At 37.9% G+C, this 20,630-nt stretch overlaps 3 protein-coding genes across 14 annotated transcripts in view; 2 read left to right on the forward strand and 1 right to left on the reverse strand.

Annotated features, from left to right (window-relative positions):
- Window positions 1–1,717: 1,717 nt before the first annotated feature.
- LOC145661747 (uncharacterized) lies at window positions 1,718–2,320 on the forward strand. Its single transcript, XM_081727080.1, has one exon. It carries the CDS (start codon window positions 1,718–1,720, stop codon window positions 2,318–2,320), a length of 603 nt encoding a protein of 200 aa, XP_081583206.1.
- Window positions 2,321–3,371: 1,051 nt separating this feature from the next.
- On the forward strand, window positions 3,372–4,337 carry LOC145661748 (uncharacterized). Its single transcript, XM_081727081.1, has one exon. It carries the CDS (start codon window positions 3,372–3,374, stop codon window positions 4,335–4,337), a length of 966 nt encoding a protein of 321 aa, XP_081583207.1.
- Window positions 4,338–5,296: 959 nt separating this feature from the next.
- The window catches only part of LOC145662946 (uncharacterized), a 40,221-nt gene continuing 24,887 nt past the window's right edge, over window positions 5,297–20,630 (reverse strand). For all 12 annotated transcript variants that reach the window (XM_081728984.1, XM_081728981.1, XM_081728993.1 and 9 more), the window contains 2 exons: window positions 15,404–15,498; window positions 5,297–8,857 (listed from right to left, as the gene is read on the reverse strand). In XM_081728984.1, coding sequence (XP_081585110.1) covers window positions 6,628–8,857; window positions 15,404–15,498 — 2,325 coding nt within the window. In that variant the 3' untranslated portion in view covers window positions 5,297–6,627. The remainder of the gene's footprint in view (window positions 8,858–15,403; window positions 15,499–20,630) is intronic.

Here is a 20,630-nt window from a genome sequence, read left to right on the forward strand (position 1 = left end):
CAATATGGCGGCGTACGTGAGCGTCGGGTAGAGCATTTACCGCGCGTCGCTGTCAGTGCGGTGGTGCCACATCACACCCAGATCGTAGAGAAGAGGCCCAGGATTGCAGCAGCAGAGCAGTATGCAGACAGCAGCTTACAACCAAAGGTCAGTAAGTATTTATCTGGCTCATCCTTTGTTTTCCTTGCTTGTTTAAATCAAATTTAGAAATGAGTGAGACACAACGCCTGTTACGCCAACGCGCTGCGTACAAAGGGAAAATTTCGCGCATACAGACATTTATAAATGAATTTGATGAAGCACAACAAAATATGGAAGACATTAAAGCACAGGTGGAGCATCTGGACAGGGTGTGGTTAAAACTGCAAGAAATACAAGATGCCATTGATATCGAGCAAGAGGATGACAGACAACACAGGGGTAGAGATCGAAAACTTGTATTTCGGTGTAAAGGCACAATTACAAACGCTTCTGTCGAAACACGAATACAAAAATCAGTCTTCAGATCATGACGCATCAAGAGCTAATACACACAAAAAAATAAAGTTGCCCGCGATTGAAATTCCTCAGTTTGACGGGGATTACAAACAGTGGCTTCCCTATGAAGACACGTTCAGATCACTTATACACAATAATAAAGACATTGCCGCTATTCAAAAACTGCAGTATTTGAGATCATCTTTGAAAGGGGAAGCGCTAAAATTGGTACAAAATCTGCCCATCACAGAAGCAAATTACACTGTAGCATGGAAATTACTGTTAGATAGTTACTCAAATAAACCACTAATAGCTGCATCGTACATTCAAGAGATCCTTAACATTCGTCAGGTGCAAAAAGAAAACGCAGCAGAATTCAGGGAGTTTGTAAACACCACGGCAAGCAACATGAACGCATTACAAGCGCTCAAAACAGATGGTCAGCTATTAGACATCATTGTTATCCAACATTTTGTGTCACGATTAGACAATAGCCGTAGAAAGGTATGGGAGCTACGCAAAATTGAAACACCATTTCCCACGCTTGACGAATTCCGGTCATTTTTGGAGAAAATATGCCAAGGGTTGGAAACAATGAATGCGAACACACGTGAAGTAAAAAGGGCAAGAGTACATCAATCGCAAACAAAGGGTGTTAAGGGCAATCATACGAAGGCGTACGTGTCCACAGTTTCTCGTGGATGCCAGTTTTGCAAGGAAGCTCATCCTATATTTGCATGCCAATCATTTAGTAAAGCGAGTGACAAACAAAAGAATGAGTGCGTTCGCAAGAATAATCTCTGTATTAACTGTCTGCGGGAAAATCATCGAGCAAGCGAATGCAAATCAAGTTCGTGCAAAAAATGCGGCAAGAAGCATAATACATTGTTGCATTATAATAAACAATCAAGGGAGTCATCGTCTTCAGAGGGAAGAAATACAGAGAATATCAGAAGCAGCAACACGCCCAATGGAGCTCAAGAGGAGCAAGATAATGTTCAGGGTTCATATTGCACACTTAAAGGGTCACTCTCCACGGCCGTGGTGAAGGTTAAGGACATCAATGAAAAGTGGATTACTTGTCGAGGCCTTTTTGGACAGCGCATCTCAGAGCCACTTCAATTCAGAGGCATTGGTCCAGCGTCTGCGTCTCAAGAAGCACAGAAGACACATGCCCATTCAAGGCATAAACGATGCTGCGTCAGAAGCACGGTTTTGTGTTGACATCGCACTACAGTCAATGGTGACGTCATATCAGGCAAACATCAGTTGTTCAGTGTTGCCACGCATCACTGGAAATTTACCGGCGGAAAGAGTGTACTGCAAAAATTGGAAAATCCCGAAGAATATAGCACTGGCGGATCCCACTTTCAACGTTCCAGGGAAGGTCGACTTGTTGTTGGGTGCTGAAGTATTCTTCAGGATACGCAAAGCGGAACGGAAGTTGCTGGGAGAAGAGCTTCCGGTACTACAAGACACACAGCTGGGTAGGGTCATCGCAGGAAGCATCCCATCAGAATGCCGCAGGAACAGTCCAGTGACGTCATTCTTCACCAGAACAGAAGACAATCTTCCCGATCAACTTCGTCGTTTTTGGGAGCTGGAAGAAGTGTTCACCAGCCCTCGGACCGCCGAAGATTCAGCATGTGAAACGCACTTCCAGAAAAATTTTGTGCGAGACGAGACAGGCAAATTTCTGGTTAGTTTGCCATTACGTGAAGACAGATTTGTACTTGGTGACTCATTTCAACAAGCAACAGTTAGGCTACAACAACTGGAGCGGAAACTACAGCGTCAACCCGAGCTACGAACGGCATATGTAAATTTTCTTGAGGAATACTAACAATTGGGACACATGAAAGGAATTCAAGAATCGAAGTTAAGAGAAGAAAACAAAGGGGCGGCCTTTTACCTACCACATCACGCCGTGTCCAAACCCAGTAGTACCACAACGAAGGTCCGAGTGGTGTTCGATGCGTCAGCCAAAGCTACAAGTAGCATCACCAAACGCCAGGTAGCGTCTGTGGTAGCGACTATCTTTGATCCACTAGGCTTGATAAGCCCAGTAGTAATCACATACAAGTGTTTTCTACAAAAATTGTGGTTAGAACCAATCACATGGGATGATGAATTACCGCCGGCACTTCACGCAAGATGGCAACACTGCAGATCAGCAGACAACCCTGCGGATATGATCTTTCGTGGTGTCGAACCTGCTTCCATTCAGGACCGAAAGATCTGGTGGGAGGGGCCTCCATGGTTGTCACAGCCCAAGGACTCATGACCTTCTTCAAGAAAGAATTCCAGCATTCAGGACGTTCCCGAAGCAAGAGAAAAAACAGTTTTAGCTTTGACTACACAAGAGCCTCAGGAGGTCATCAGCAAGTTTTCCGGACTATCGAAGCTAGTACGAGTGATAGCTTATTGTCGCCGTTTCATGCACAATGCAAGAAGAGGAAGCGAGCGAAAGACAGGCAGTCTATCAACGAGTGAACTAAACAATTCGTTAAAGCTGTGTATCAGATTAGTACAACAAAACGATTATAAACAAGAAATCAAGGATATCAGTCCAGGTCGTCAAATCTGAGCACGTAGCCCTCTCAAAAATTTATGCCCTCTACTGGATGAGAATCAAGTGCTACCAGTCGGTGGAAGGTTAGAAAACAGTAGCCATCCCTATGAAGGCAAGCATCCAGCCATTATTCCTTCAAATTCGCATCTGGCAACATTGATTTTGGAAAGTGAGCATAAAAGACATCTTCACGCTGGTTTACAATTATTAGTAGTCGCTGTACGTCAACGATACTGGATCCCTGTCTCGTCAATTAGCAAAGAAAATTATTCATCATTGTGTGACATGTGTTCGTCTCAAGGCATCACCTCTAACTCAACAAATGGGGCAATTGCCATCTCATAGAGTACGGCCGGCACCAGCGTTTTTAAATTGTGCGGTCGATTATGCAGGGCCAATAAACATCAAATCAACTTTCAGAAGCAAATCGCTCAAAAAATGTTATATAGAGGTATTTGTTTGTTTGTCTATGAGAGCCATACATTTGAAAGCGGTCAGTGACCTCACAACGGAATCTTTCCTTGCAGCCGTGAGAAGATTCATAGCAAGAAGAGGCAAATGCAGTAATTTTTACAGCAATAATGGCAAAACATTTGTAGGTGCAAATAATGCGCTTAAGGAACTACACAAGATGCTGCGAGAGGATACATTTCGTAAAGGGGTGGAGTTCACATCTTCGAAAGGCATACAATGGCATTTCATCCCGGCGCAATCTCCGCACTTCGGGGGATTGTGGGAGGCAGGAGTGAAATTTATGAAGCATCGTCTCACCAGAACTACAAAGGGCGCGACATTGACCTTTGAAGAACTTTGTACGCTCTTAGCGCAAATTGAGGCGTGTCTCAACTCTCGTCCTATAATAAAAATGAGCGACGACCCAAGCGATACAAACATTTTAACCCCCGGTCATTTCCTAATAGGCCAATCTCTCACCTCTATCCCTGAGCCAGACATAACTGACCTCCCTAACAACAGACTAGACCGTTGGCAGCAAACACAAAAATATTTACAAGTGATTTGGAAGCGATGGTTGAAGGAATACCTGAACGGACTCCAGCAGAGAAACAAGTGGTATTTCCAAAAGGACAATATAACTCCAGGTGCTATCGTGTTGTTGAAGGAAGCAAACATTCCTCCTTTGTTATGGCGCTTAGGTGTAATTAAAGAAGTGCATCTGGGTAAAGACTCGCTAGTGGGAGTTGTTACTGTACGAACTGCAAGCGCCATCTACAAACGTGCAGTGAATAAACTGGTTCCATTACCTTCCCCGGTTTCTTTCAATCAGTGACAATTATGTGTGAACGTGTCTCATTGTTTATTGGTCGTTATCCGACCAAGAGGGGGGAGTATGTTAGTATTTTCTTATTTCCCTTCCAAAATAGTGTGTTTTCTTGGCCCAAAGATGGCATTCGAGTGCTTTTTTTTTTTTTTTTTTTTTTTTTTTTGTAAACAGTCCCAGTTTTCAACTTTCACTACAAAGACTACCGTTAAGAAAGGGAAAAGGGGGAAGAAGTGTCCTTGCCGAGCGAAGAAGGTTCGTCGCGAGAAACAGAAGTGAGCTGATATGGACAGTGCGCGGGTGGTTTGTGTAGTGCGTAAAATTAGCATTTTAACATAGACAAGCAATCTAAATTATCATTATTCACATTGCAATATAACAATTGGTTATCAAGAACAATCAGCTTACATGTTTATTCGGTAATGAAGAGCGACAGTGCCAGACAATGTATGCTTATCACAGCTATTTCGGGTTTCAATCATAAAACAAACAAACAAACAATCGATCAGGTGAAACAATAGATTCAAGTTATATATTTAGCTAACTTTATTAATCTACAATTAATATTTATATATTTCTTTAATTGACTTATATGTTACTCAACTTATTATATATGTGATAAATTAAATTACTATTGAATGCGAATGCGATCATTATTCAACTCGCGTATCCGTGGGTGAACCTCCCAGGAAATACAGTTCTGTTATAATTTAACAGTGGTCCTCCAACTATTGCGCATCAATCACACATACCAATCCCATAACAAACAAAAATAATGTTCGAAATATTAGTGTTCCAAAAGGAAATAAGTAGTAATTACGGTACATAGCCGAGGGCGCAGATCCTGGGGGGCCTGGCTCCCCCAAAGCTCATTAGGGCCCCCCTATTCTAGTTATGAATATACAATATTTCGCATAATTTGAATGTAATTTGTCTTAAAATCCTCATATATATACCTTCTGCATCTGAATGGACCCCCCAAATTTACTGAGAAATCGGCGCCCTTGTACATAGCATATATATAGTTATAAATACTGTCACAAAATTTGGAGTGGCACTGTAGGCATCCGAAGTGGCACAGTGCTGTCATCTGCAGTGGCTCAGTGCAGGCTGTATAAAGCGGAAGATGCATGTATGTGTGTTTGACCGTTCATGACATACGTTGATATTGTACTGAGTTCTGATAGAATGGGGCTATTACGAAAATCGTGTAGCAGTAATTGCACTACATAAGGTCGGGAACAGAGCAGGTGAGATTTTCAACCTCCTGAAACCCCTACAAATCAGCAAGAGATTCGTGTATCGCGCCATACAGCGATACACCGAGACTGGAATGGCAGCTGACCGCGCAAGGAGTGGCAGACCACGAACGGTACGAACCCCGCAGATCCAGAAAACAGTAGCAGCAAGAATTCGAAAAAAATCCTGTTCAACCACAAAGTGTGATGGCTGCTGAGATGAACATCAGCAGAAATTCCATGTCTCGTGTACTCAGGAGTGACCTACATCTACGGGCGTATAAGAGACGGACTGGTCACTTTCTGACCCAAACATTAATGTCGAAGAGGGTCCTTAAATCAAAGAGACTTTTGAGGCGTTACGCCTACGACCTGCACAGAAGGATTCTGTTCATTGGCGAAAAGGTGTTCACAATTGAGCAGGCCTACAACGCCCAAAATGACCGTGTGTGTGCCACGTCATCCTGGCTCAGAGATGGTTTGGTGGGGAGTGAGCTACTCAGGCACAACCCAGCTGCATTTTTGCGAACACCGCCTCTCGCCTTTTTTCTTTCCTGTCACGTTTCCCATGGCACGAAATTGTTTCACAAACCTTTTGATTACAGGTTTATTCGGAGCACATGAACACTTATACTCCTTTCTGGATATTCTCTGCATGGTAGGAGCGATTTCAAGATACCACTGTACGATACGGGATTTCTGTTCCGTCGTTAACGGCGGCGCTATTTTGAAGTACGTATAGGTTTTAAGTGTTGCCAGATGTCAAAACAAACTTTGAACTCCATTGTACACAACAATATCACTAACAGCGCCCTATCATATTTCGTTTAGTCACAGTAATAAAACGAAAAATGGACTAACTGGCTGAAACATCCCATATATGTTTGAATGCCTATATGATGCACCCCAGGCCTGCAACCAGAGGGGGGCTAGGGGAGTCTGGCCCCTCCAGACCTCAGTACAAAATGCACAATTTAGATATTTGCAAGAGAATTTTTATGTCTTGGCCCACCCAAACCTCTGAGACTGGTTTCGGGATTTGTGGAATCACAAACTCACATTTACAAAATATTTAAAACCTCAGAGATTGATTTAGTTTCAAGATTCCCCGTTGATAATTGCTGTAGCGTGTCAGTTTTCATGGTAGTTTGTTTATTGATGTCAACCAGTTGGAGTTTTTTGTGCATCTGTTGATGCTTAAAAAGGCTGAAGCGTGTACCAAATGGTTTGTTACATACTGAACAAGAAAAACATGAGAACTTCTTCTTTAAATGCTCCAACACGTGTTTTTTATACAAACACTTGTTGTGTACTATGTAATCACATGATAAACATTTCAGTAGATGCTTTTGTGCCATTTTTTTATGCACAACTAACTTTTTTCTAAGGGTGAAACCCCGACCACACTCTTCACACACAAAAGGACGTTCATTCGTGTGAATTCTCACGTGGCCTATGTATGCTTGTTTCAAGTAAAATTTCTTCTGGCAGAAATTGCATGTAAATTTCTTATCATCTGCCTGATGAATTTTCTTATGCATATAAAATGCTGTAGGTCCGGTGAAACTTTTGGAACATTTCGTACATTTATATGGGCGTTCTCCCGTATGTTGCCTCAGATGAATACGCAAAGATTGCTTGTCATAGTGACCTTTGCCACAAGATTCACATTGGTAAGGTCGTTCACCAGTATGGCGTCGGACATGCAAAGTGAAATTTATTTTTTTCTTAAAAATTTTACCACAATATTCGCATATAAATGTCCTCGGATGAAGGTTGTGTAATTTCTCTTCGTACTGAGACAAGAACCCCTCTACAACTCTTTTATCTTGGTCACTCAGCATCTCTTTGTTCTGCTTGTAATGGCCCGATAGGTGTTTTAGATAGCAAAAGTTACCATACACTATTTTTTCACATACTATACATGTGATTCCATCCGTGCGTGAATGAATCTTCTTATGTTTCTTTAAAGCATTAGGATGTGTGAAGACTTTCCTACATATAGAGCATGTCAAACTTTCCCGCCTCTTCGCTGCATATTCAGTTTCCTTTCTTTTATGACACATCTGATAATGGGTCAAAAATTCATCCACTGTTTGATAGTTTTCTTTACAGATTTCACAAGTAAATATACTATCTTCAGCATGAATTCGAAAATGAGACGCGACATCGTTCCAAATTTTAAAGACCAGTTCGCATTTACCACAACAATAATCTCTTCTATATGGATGACAAATTTCATGACATTTTAGAGACGTTTTAGTAAAAAACTCTTTATCACAATCTTTACACTTGAAAGACTTTTTCTCGTGGTGAATAAAACTATGTTTATACAAAGATGATTTATCTTTGTACATTTTACCACACACTTTACATGTGTGTAATTTCACATCAGGGTGAGATCTTTTGTGTAGAAATAAACTTTTTAAGGTACACAACTTCTTGCCACAAACAGTACATACAAAGCTTTGATCAGATTCTAGAAACTCTCCATGCTTCTGTGCTGCTTCTTCATTTGGCAAAAGTAAACCACATACAGAACACTTGTATTGTGTGTCTTCAGACATTATAATGTCACCCTTAGAAGTAATCAATGAAAAACTACCATTGCTCTGAATAATGGGAGTAATAATTATAATATTTGGTTTAGGTGCTAATACTGGATTGTCAGACCGCTTTTGTGAGCTAGACACAGTTGTGTCATTGCTGTTACTGTTATAAATAAGAGCACATTCTTTAGTATGTGTCAGAATAGTGGGAGTAGATAAACATTTATAATGTTTATAAAGATCTGCACAATTGTTGAAAGGCATTTGACATTCTTCACATCCATATTCTGCATCACCTATTTTATAACCTACTGGTCCCAAAACATGCATTTTTCTTTCACCACACGGTTCACAACTTAATACTTCTCCCTTGTGACACGCTTTCCGATGTGCTACCAAGTTGCACCATGACACATATGTATTATTACATAATTGACATGGAAAAAATTTTCCGTTTGGATGGGTTATAATATGAGAGTCTAAATCATCAAAATCTTTCAACATTTTATCGCATATACCACATGGAATAGGAAACTCAACTTTTAAACCATGAGCTTCAAATAGTAAGTCCATAGTTACGTTTTCTAATGATGTTATATTATTTGGATTGCGTTTATCCATTGATAGTGATTGGACTGCGCCAGGGTGAGAATCTTGCGTAAGGGAAATTATTTCCCCGCTTCCTTTTGTTTCAGAATTGGATTCAACATTATCTAAGTCTTCTTGAGATTTGGCAGTATAACTGAAAGAATAAAAAATACATATACGTTAAGTAAATGTACGTTTGACACATTATGGATTGTAATTAATTATTCTCTCTACAACTACGGTAACTGGAAAAGTTCGAATAATCTGTTCTGATTTTGTGTGTATTTACAATGTATTTAGCACCTAGATTGTGACCTATCTAGCACCTAGCGATTCAGAGTAAAGCTTAGTTCATTCAACGTATATCTACTGTTGATTAACCCAGGAAGTCGAACACTATATATTTGTACATTTGAGAGTAACCTTTATTTTTTCCTTTTTTCTTGTGTAGAATTCTGAAAATTTCATATAAAATCAAAATATACTTGCACGATTATTTGAATAAACGACGTCTGTCCAGGAAAAAAAAAAAAAAAAAAAAAAACTTTCTAAACATAATGAATACTTACTGCTTGTGAAACAAAAGCGTCATTTCAGACTTCGCTAGAGGGGGAGGGGGGCAAGAACACTACCAACATAAGACTTTCACGTTTTGTATTAGTATATTAGTATACAATCGATTAAAGTTTATGTATTCCTCAAACTCTTGGGAGTGGCAATAATTGCCCCCTCCTACCCCCCCCCCTAAATGACGCTTCTGTTGTGAAAGTTATTCAGATTTATCTCCTTCGAATTCTTTCACAATAGTCCCATCCACAATTAATAGATCGTTCCTAGAATGTCTTCCATTACTAAAACATATTTTTTGGAGCCTGGATATTCTGTTATCTCTTTTATGGATTGGAAACGGCGACCTTTCGGGTGGATTTCAACGTGGGGAATAAAACGAAGTCTGCAGGTACCAAATCAGGCGATTAGGATGGTTTGGGTACAATCTTCATATTGTTCTTTGCCAAGAAAAAGAAAAGTCCTTAATAAGAAGAATCGAATAGCTAGGAGCATTGTCTGATGCAGCATCAATGTTTCGTTTCTTCAAGCTCCCGGTCTCTTCTTTCTCACAGCCTCCCTCAACGCCCAGTCACTTCTAAATAATACTTTTTGTTGATGGTCTGACCATGTGGGGCGTATTCATAATGAACAACATTCACAGAAAGCATCCATCAAAGAAAACAATAAACATCACGTTGACATCTGAGCGACGAGACGTGTTATTCTGTGTCTCAGCGAAAATTTTTCCACTCATTGGGATACTGTGCCTTTGTCTCAATATTACAGCCACAGACCCAAATCTAGTTACCTGTTATGACGTTTTTGAAGAAGCATCGTCTTCATCTGCATGATTCAAAGGATCTTCACCGACTTCCAAATGTGTTTATTTTTGTTTGTTTGTTAGCAATCGTGGAACGAATTTTGCAGCAACACGATGCATGTTAATTTTTTCAACAAAGATCATATTGCTAACTGATTTATACTACTCATCTATTCTGCGGATGGTCAAAAGACGATTTTTCCGCAAAACAGTGCGCACACGTTCTGAACGTGAATATCATCACATGATGTTGATGGGTGTCCAGGTTTTGTGTCTCGTCTTTGGTGAATGTTTTCCTGCTTTGAAACGCTGAAACCACTCATAATACTGAGTTCGGATACCGCATTCTTTCCCTTACATTTCCCGCAACATTTTTATAAGTTTCTGCAAATGTCCTGTCCAATTTGAAACAAAATTTCATGCACAGAACTGCTCTTCTAAAATCTTTATTTTCATAATACCACAAAATCGCTATCAGTAAGTAACTTCACTCCAACCCTCATAGTCTCACAGCAACACAGAGCAGGATGATGCAATTACCGTTAAAATGCTTGGAAAAAATCCCATTACGAGGTATTGCAGAGTAGAAAGCCAAGGACAGTTACGTTGATTGTATTTTTTGAAGGTTTGTCTTTTTCTGGACAGATCTCGTACATAGAAGATACTACATAGAATCGAACAGCATACGGCTGTAATTTATGATTTGAATGTTTCAATTGAAATAGAGTAGCCTGCTCAATGTTAAAGAAAAACCAAAGGAAGGATGAAACACTAGAATGCAATAAACATGATTCAAAGAAGTTTCAATAACAGATGAAAGGACAGTAAAACTCCAACGAAATATATTGAAAAATAATGGAAATTAGAAGAAGTAGTAAGATGCATGGGAAAAGCAAGGATGAGAAAAGAAAGTACATACACACAATGTAAGCGAACAAAGCTGGCAATAAAATACTGCATAAAAGAAAAAAAAATGAAATCGTTAAGTTTTACGTCCCACGGTTATGCCGGTGAGGCTAAAGGAGACGGTGATGATGAGAGATGAATGAAATGGTGGAATGAAGAAAGTGGGAGGAAACGGGAGAACCCCGAGAAAACCCACGCACACGATGTTTGTCCACCACAAAGTTCACTTGGCGGGGGCTGGGATCGAACCCGGGACCCCAAGCACCAGAGGTGAACGCTCTACCACTGAGCCACCGCGGCCCCTGCATAAAAGAAAAACGGCGATAAGCAATAAGAAAAATGTTGGGAAATTAATAGCTATTTTCAGTTGCTTTATATATATATACAGTATGGCGCTAAATTCGTTGTACAAAAGCAGAGGAGTGATTCCTGAGAGTAAAACAAACAAAAAAGTTCCAATAAACATAGAGCGAACATCCCATCGTTTACGTGTTATAGGCTGCCGAAAATATGAAAAAATGAATTCTAAAGGTCCATAGCTCCAAAACTATGGGACCTACCGTAGTCAGGTCAAGACTTCACTTAGGAACTAGTATGTGCCCTATCCAAAAATGCGTGTTTCAGAATCCTGAGGTGCTTCCACAACAATTTTTATAGAGGGAGTTTGACTACGGGCCTGTGATATAAAATACTCTCCAACTACCTCCATAAAAATTGTTGCGTGAGTACCTTAGGATTCTAAAACATGTATTTTTGGGTAGAGCACATACTAGTTCCTAACTGAAGTCTTGGCCCGACTACAGTAAGTCCCATAGTTTTGGAGCTATGAACCATTAAAATTCATTTTTTCATGTTTTTGGCAGACGTACACCATGAGGTTTTCGCCCTATGTTTATTGGAACTTTTTTGTTTGTTTTACTCTCAGGAATCACTCCTCTGTTTTTGTACAACCAATTTAGCGCCATACTGTGTATATATATATATTGTGTAAATTTGTAAATTAACAAAAAAACATTGGGAGGTGATTCCTGGCACCAAGATAAGCAAAACAATAGATCTTATGAACACAGCACATTGGACATAATGGCAGAGTTAGCGAGGGCCAAAAGCGTATAAACAGTAAGTTCGAAGTGATAGTTATTGAAAACCAATAAGCTTAGAGGTAGGGTCTATCAAAGTCTAGAGGTGGTGCTGGTGTTCGTGTAATTACTCGGTTCACACACACACGTGGCGCTTGTGTTCAAGACGCTCCAGTACGCAAGTGTGATCATTGTGCTGCGAACAGGATTGGCAAAAACCACTTTAAAAAAAGTTTTTTTTTTTTTTTAATACAATTTGCTTTGTGTATTTATATTACATATATACAGAAATAAGTTTGTTTCGCCTTGGTGTTATTATGCAACAACGGGGTTATGCTGGAAGGGGTCACAACAAAGCGAAATCCAAACCGCTCCTCGGCTTATATCTGAGAGAAATCGTTCTCCTTTTGGACTTGGAACAGCAGAATGGAAGTTCCACCCACTTCACTCCAACATCAACAGTATATTTGCTTATTCGGAAATCAGGACTGTTCTGTTTCATTATAAAGCTGGGTGATCCTGTCAGTACATTTCTTAAATCGGGATTCCCACCTTAGCAACCGGGAAAATCTTGTTCTTACTTTAAATGCAAAGCAATAACGGAAAATTCCCGCTATTGCTTTGCATGTAAAATTTTACGGTCTACGTATCAATCAATAGGCTAAAACTGAGGTAATAATTTACAAATTTGGTATGTACATATCATTCAATAAAATTGAAAGTCCAATCCAAGGTAATGTTGGAAGCTGCGTAGGCAGTGGATTAATTTTGCCAATTTCAATCAATATATTTAAGCAATCTTGGCTTCTTTATAAAACAACAGGCATTCACGCAAGCAGGATTATACAATTTGGTTTCGTTTCATACGTTTAGGCTTAACATTCTTATGTAATACCGAGGTTATCAAGGACAAAACTTTCGCTTAAAATGACATCCGAACCGCTACTTGGTTTACACTTGAAAGAAAGGTTGTGGTTCGACCGAGAATTGAACATGGGATGCCTTGATTAAATGGTGGAAAGGAAATAAAACTAATGCAGATGGTTTGATATGTAGAAATGTCATCATGTAGTTCACACGATTTAAAGCATTTTTTTTTTTTGGTTTGGTTTAAACCTTTAAAAAAAAAAAAAAAAAAAAAACAGCTGGTTTGATCTAAGATTTAAACCAGCCAACCCTGGCTGCGAATGTTGAATAGGACAATGGCAGTACTCGATTAAAACATGATATATTATGCATTATGCAAACAGTACACAAGCCGACATGCCAATTATGTACGGTCGTGTAGATAGTAAAGCGCAACACGACTCTCTCAGAAGCGTTTTCCTAACAGGCACCATCATACAGGATGTTTGCAGCAATTTATCAGAGGCGTGTATGAAACAGGGACCATATCACCTGCCCATGTGGATACTAGTAACCCTGTTGTGCACGAACACCTATTATGGACGAAAGTGTGTTAGAAGCTGTAGACAATGAGCCAAGTATGAGAACGAGGAAACTTAGTCATGACGTGCATGTTAGTCACATGATTGTGTGGCGTGCATTACATGAAAATGCCTTGTACCCATACCACCTGAAAAGGGTACAAGGACTAACAGAAGCTGATTTCCAACCACGTCAAGCATTCTGCTAATGGTTCATTCAACTGATCACTACCACCATGCTGCTTCAGGTATCAGTACTGTTCACTGACGAGGCCACGTTCAGAAGGCATGTTATCATCAACATGCATAACATACACACGTGGGCAGATGCACATCTCCATAGTACGGTTGTCACTCTTTATCAACACTAATTTGAACTCAATGTATAGTGTGGTATTGTCTACGATCAACTGATTGGCCCATACATGCTACCTCGACGACTGAACGAAGGACAGTATGCGACCTTCCTGCAGGATACTGCCCGAATTACTGGAAAATGTTTCCCCTAGCGATTCGCCGCAACGTGTATTACATACACGATAGGGCTCCTGTGCACGGTGCTATTCAATTTCATGCATGACGGGGCGCACCCTCATTTCAGTGTTACAGCGTTTACACACACATCTAAATGGAGTGCTCCTGCTTGATGGATTGGGCGTAGAGGACAAGTTACTTGGCCTCCATGTTTACAACTTCTGAATCCTCTGGACTACTATCTGTGGAAGCATTAAGAGACTTAAACCTATGAATCTGGTCTGAATAGTGTGGGAACGCTCCGTATTCGTATCGCCGCAGCTTGTCAGAGAATGCGGAATAACGTCTGGAACTTGGGAGCGCGTTCATGCTTCTATGCAGCGACGCGTTGAAGCTCGCATTCAAGCAGGAGGTGTACATTTTGAACATCTACTGTAAGGCACTACTTAATGGTACTTGAACATAAACATGTGTACCGTCTATGTGGTGCTTGTGAGGCAGTACATTTACTGAAAATGGTTGTAATTTCTGCATGATATTTTTAAATAATTTTTGTGATGTCTGATGTACCTACGTCATTGCATTCGTGAATGTGCTTTTGTCGCTGTATGACTGGTAGTAGCATTGGCACTTTAAGATGCGTAAATAAATGTACAAATTTTTGTTCATAATTAATGTAGGTTTTTTTTTTTTTTTTTTTTTTTTTTTCAATCTGCTTCTACAGCTCAGCGTAATGATCCCAAATGTGGCTTCCCTGGAATCTGGGGTCCATATTCTTTCTGTTGATGTATCATTTATGGCTCCCTGCTTATTATTGGGAAAACAGTGATGAAGAGAAAGTGACTTTGTCGCATTCGCCAAATCTTGCCCAGCGTCAGGCGGGTAATTGTTGTAGCTCCGTAACCATGGATTTCCGGACATATGGTTATATGAGCTTTTTTACTTGTCTTCCCTTTCATATGAAATCCAACTCAGACGTTTGGCCGTAGATATTTGTTACACTATATATATGTAATGTGTAAAGGTTTCTAAAGGTTTTCCTCTAAAGGTTTCAAAGCCTTATGTTTATATCTTAGTACGTTATTCCCAAACATTAAAAAAAAAAAAAAAAAAAAAAAATTAACATATGGAAGAGAATAAAGCTGTTCAACTAATATGAAAGCTGAAAGGGATTAAACAAAAATACAAGTAGAGAATTTGAAATTGCCAAAATATTTGAAATGCTATTACGTCGATTTTGAAATGTTACTACGTCGATTCTGAATGCAAAATTAAATGTATTCATATGTCAAATATGTTAACGAACATAATATTTCCTAACTTCAGTCAACTATAAAACGCTGTAAATTATGTATCTGTGTTGTAGTGTGTGTACACTAATAATTTGCTTAATATGTCTAAAATGACCACAGGTAACACTTAGAACAATTAATTTTTATACTTACGTTCCTAAGGAATCACTTCTAATTTCTTTGCTTGTGGTTTCATCTAGAACTTCGAAACCACTTTCCGAATCACTGTTAGAGGAAACCTGTGTTTCCTAAAACGACCAACAGAAAATATACATAAAAATCATATAATTGTAGCATTCAATATGAGTTTCTACTACTAATAGAATTAATTAATCATGAATTAATTAGTAGTACGAAGTACATATAGACGTTAATTATGAAGACATGTCATAACTCTTATTTTTAAATATCAAACCTGGTCTGCGAAAACGCAAGAGTCCACAAAGATTTATTCTAGGAATTCTGTTACCAATATGAGACGGTTAATACATTGAAAACATTCATAACTAAAGACATATACAAAAATAAATTTGTTCAGTAGTTGATTCTAATCACAACCATAAGATAACGTGTTAATAGAGTTTATACTGTGTTACACTAATGTTTACCAATTTTATTGCCCCTACAGAATTTTTTACTGTCTTTTGCCTGACTGGGAACTAACTTCTTTCCTAAAATAGCTTTTATTTGGTAGATATCAGAAAAAATGAAAATTTATTTCAAAATATTATAAAACAATGCTAAACGTTACAAGTATTTAAAATATTTTAAAATAGCGCAGTTTCCATATTACACGTGTTTACAATTCCTAAAATTTAAAGTACTTGATACTCATTTTTTAGACCATACAGGTGCAAGTTGGAACAGGGGGTGAGCCAATCATTAAGGACTTACTGGCAACAAGGGCCGTTCATACTCAATGGGAAAACTCGCTTATTGTACATTATCAGGGACATAAAAACTTATATAACCGTAACCAACGTGTTTACTTACTAATGAAAACCACAAAAATCTATTTAATTACCATTTTAATAGGAAACCTGGCCCTTTATGTTCTGGACTACTTTCTCAATGTTTGGTGGTACATTGCATATTCCCACACGAAAAATATTTTCAAGGTGGGCATCAGTTATGCAGGAAATAAGTTCATTTTAATAGGAGATTACGTAAGAAATAAATTTTCAATAACGGGTCCAGGTGGGCCGGATGAAAGGGTTCAATGGGCCGGAACTGGCCCGGCGGCCGGCTGTTACACATGACTCCAAACAGTGATGATTTTCTTTTATATGTTCACTAAATGCTATAAGATATAAAAACATGTTTATGTGCTTGTAGAATTTCCTGTGTGTTGTCCCTGTTTCGAGATGCGTCAACGGAGACTGAAGAAACATAAACAAGAATAAACAATCAATATAAGACGATAAAAGCATAAAACTGAAAAGAACACACAGAAGTTGTCTTTCCTGTTTAATTACTAGTCTGAATTGCGCAAACATGCACAAGGCTTTTCACAAATATAGTATACAAGCACATTTTTGTAATTTGTGTATGGTGTATTTTGAAACGGATTTCCCTCTTTCTTAGCTGTCTCCAAAAAATAAATCTCTACAATAATAATAATAATAGCTAAAATTGAATTTAAGAAAAAAAAATGGATTTCTTTTATTTTTAGAATTTAGGCAATGGAGGTGTAAAGCCATACTAGCGAGAACCTTAATTCCAAAAGAGAGAGAATGACTCAGTAAAGATAAACAGAAGTTAATAAACTATTGTTAAATAAAAAAATATGAAAATAAGAGTATAAAAAAATTAAATTTCCAATCCGGTTCTCATTACCATGACCATACAAATCCATTTGCCAAGTAGTGCAGATCCCTGCTTCAACAAGACCCGAGTCCCTTTCGAATAAAATAATAATTTAATAAAAAAATCCATATCAGTTATATATCTAGCTTAGAATCACACATGAACAATATCTTAGATAAAATATAATATTTTCCATATACCTACCGCAAATCAGGTGCTGAGACTGTTAAGAAAATTAGATAAATATGTAAACCGCTGAGATTTTTTTTAAGGGTTTATTTCCCAAAAGAGGATAACAAAACAACAAAAATATAACAAGAAAAATAAAATAATCTTGAATAAATAAAATAATAGTGATAACCATCATTTAAAAAGTAAACATCTTAAATATATAATAGGTTCACACATTCATCAAATAAAACTTCTTTTTTTCTCTAATAAGTAAACAAACAAAAAAATTTTTTTGGGCCCTAAAATGATCTGTCCTCACCGGTGAGAAACTATTAATGATTGGCACAAAGGAGTCAATATACAATCTAGTTACATTGCGTTGTTGCAAAATTGTTCAATAGATTTTTCTTTCTTTTTCTTTTTTAATACTTCAAATCACAATCCTCGAGGTTCAAAACATTTAGTACTTTCGTCAGCAGTTAGACATAAGATCTGGTCCATCGTTATTTCAACATTTACCCGAAGAGGAAAAACTTTAAGTTTATAACGTTGGAAGGAAAGAATATATAATTTAGTAATTATTCTTGATCACACCAATTTAGTCCTCACAGTTAACTTTGATAAATTAATTCAGTCACCAACTAAACTTAATGATACTTGTCCAACAGAAATACACAGGAAACCAAATAATTCTATATTACTTTCTACATACTGTAAGCCGAAAGTTTATCAAATATCCAAAATGCAACTAAATTCCATGCTATCGTCCATAAATAAAGAAAACTGAAAGCAGAATACTTTTAGTCTCAATTTCCAGTACCAAGATCGAAAATCCAATTAGACATGAGTATATGCTGTATAAACTGTCACTAACACTTCATCCAATAATCCAACCAAACGTAAGGGTTAATGTTTCTGTTAAACTTTCAAAATTTTCCAGAATTATAGATGATTCCAAAAGAAAGAAGAGAAATAATAATCAATATGGTAAATGTCGATGTCTAATTATCAGATAAGTCCAATAGTTCTAAACACATTGAGGAAAAGAAACTTTTTATTATTATTATTATTATTTTCAAATTTCAGACGACAGATAGAGGAACTCCAAGACCAGATTGAGAACCACTTAGTTGTCCAATCAACACGTACGCATGATAATCAAATACAGATCCTAATATCATAGTGATTTTGATGTAATGGCCTCTTATTCCCATTAACGTACTGAATTCATATTGACTTCAATAATGTTACAATTACAGTTCCACTTCTAGGGCATTCACAAAATTAATACTTTAAAACCAAACGCAATGAATAAGACGATAGAGACAGCCTCGGGGATTGTTTTTTTTTTTTTTTTTTTTTTTTCCTCAGCTCCGTTACACACTTTTACTACGAGTATTCATTTAATCATAATATTTTCACATTTGCCATTCATCGGCTATTCTTTACAATTGACGCGTCGCTACATAACTTATTCAATCAACGAAGAAAGGAGCTACATTTTCTAATCATTATACAATTAACTACGATACATTATTTCATTACAATTATATCCCCGGATAAAAAAAAATCGTTTTTCTACATTACTTATACTTCCCAAAACTCAATTCAAGCTCGAAACTTTTACTTAACCCTAGAGGCCTTACGAAAGGAAAAATTATACAACAATCACAAAACGAAGAATAAAAAAATTAGTCTCAGAAATTCACGGTCCTTTGGAGTTTCAAAATTTCTTACTACTACTCCGAAAATGCAATAATCAGTATCATTAATGAAGGATTACAAAAGTAAACGAAAGGTTGGATACACTTCAAGCAGCCGAAAACGCGATAACAGCTTTCCTTTATTTTCAAAATTTTGCATATTCCTCATCACTGATCAAACCGAAATAACTGTTATATAGCTTAAGGACAAATTAAAGTTAAATGTAAACACATAGTTGTTGGGTAAAAATTTGGAAAAAATTCAGAAACATAAGTTGGAAGAATCGAAAACTTGACCAAAAATTGATAACTTTCGTAACATTTCCTCTCCGAGAATGATTTCTGTCACAGATATTATATTCACAAACGTCCAGTCAGAGGTAATCAATCATCTCGTATTCAATTCAGTAATACACTCTTCCAAGATAAACGTAAACATATTTTTTGTTCGAAATTACGAAAACTAAAACAAAATTAAAATAAATGACATGGAACAGCATAACAGACAACACATTTATCCTCCTTTAAATACTTTTGGCATCAGATGGTAAGTCTAATTAAATTGGGTTCCCTATGCTCAAGGATAGGCCATCGATACCCGAACATATTACAGTACACTGATAAAATTGGCAGAATAACACACGAAAAAGGAAAAATTTCACATTAACGGACATATCACACAAAAGCCAGAAGAAACGGACAAGGGTTGTTGGGTACAAAAAGAGAATCTATCTATTAAAATGTGTTGGAAGTAAAACACTGCATAAGTGCGTTTCGCATCTCAATTGTTTTTTGTTAGTGCTGCTCTCTATTAGTAAAAAAAACTGCTGTGTTCTCATAATACAAAAGTCTGTGTGCCTGTTGCATCAGTACTGCTCATATTTTTGTGGTTATTTCTAGTGTAAAATACCTCACGCTGAGGTTTCCTGTGTTAATAAATATTCATGTAACAAAGACTGTATTCTGCCATAAATTTTTTTAGAGGTTATGAGCCCAAGCCACGAAGTACATTGCGCATAGTTAACTGTTAACATCTTTGTGCTTTTCTTAACGTGAAAAATGGCTTCTTCGAGTGAATTTAAAGTAACTTTGGACAAATTTGAAGGACCTGATGATTGGGCTAAGTGGAAATGGCAGATGAATATGGTGTTACGTGCACACGGACTAGAATCCATTGTTGATGGCACAAGGAAATGTATAGAATTAACAAATGATGCAACTCAGGCACAAAAGCTGGCGTTCACCGAGTGGCAGAAGGACGATGCAAGGGCAGCAAGCATTATCGCGAGTGCGTTAAGTAAACCTGTCGCGGAGCTCGTGTTAACGTGCAATCATTAAAAAGAACTCTGGGACAAATTGTGTGCCCGTTTCGAGCGCAGTAGTACACAAAGGTTAAATATGCTGATTGAGTCATTTTTTCGGGTTCGGCGGGATGACAAAGAAGATATCGGCATGCATGTGGCAAAACTGCAAAAACTTTTTGTCCATTTGAATGATGAACTGACAAAACACGGTGAGAATACGTTATCAAAACGCATGTTAAACGGTCGGATCTTATCCACGTTGGGTAAGGAATATGACAATTTTAAAGATTTGTGGGACACTATTCCAGCTGATGAACAAAAACTTAATTTGCTGATTCAAAAGTTGTGTGCGATCGAGTTACGTGAGATGCAGAGTGACCAAACTGTAACCGACTC

The sequence above is a fragment of the Thermobia domestica genome, chromosome 10 (assembly GCF_964235325.1).
Source record: "Thermobia domestica chromosome 10, izTheDome1.hap1.1, whole genome shotgun sequence".
NCBI lineage: Eukaryota > Metazoa > Arthropoda > Insecta > Zygentoma > Lepismatidae > Thermobia > Thermobia domestica.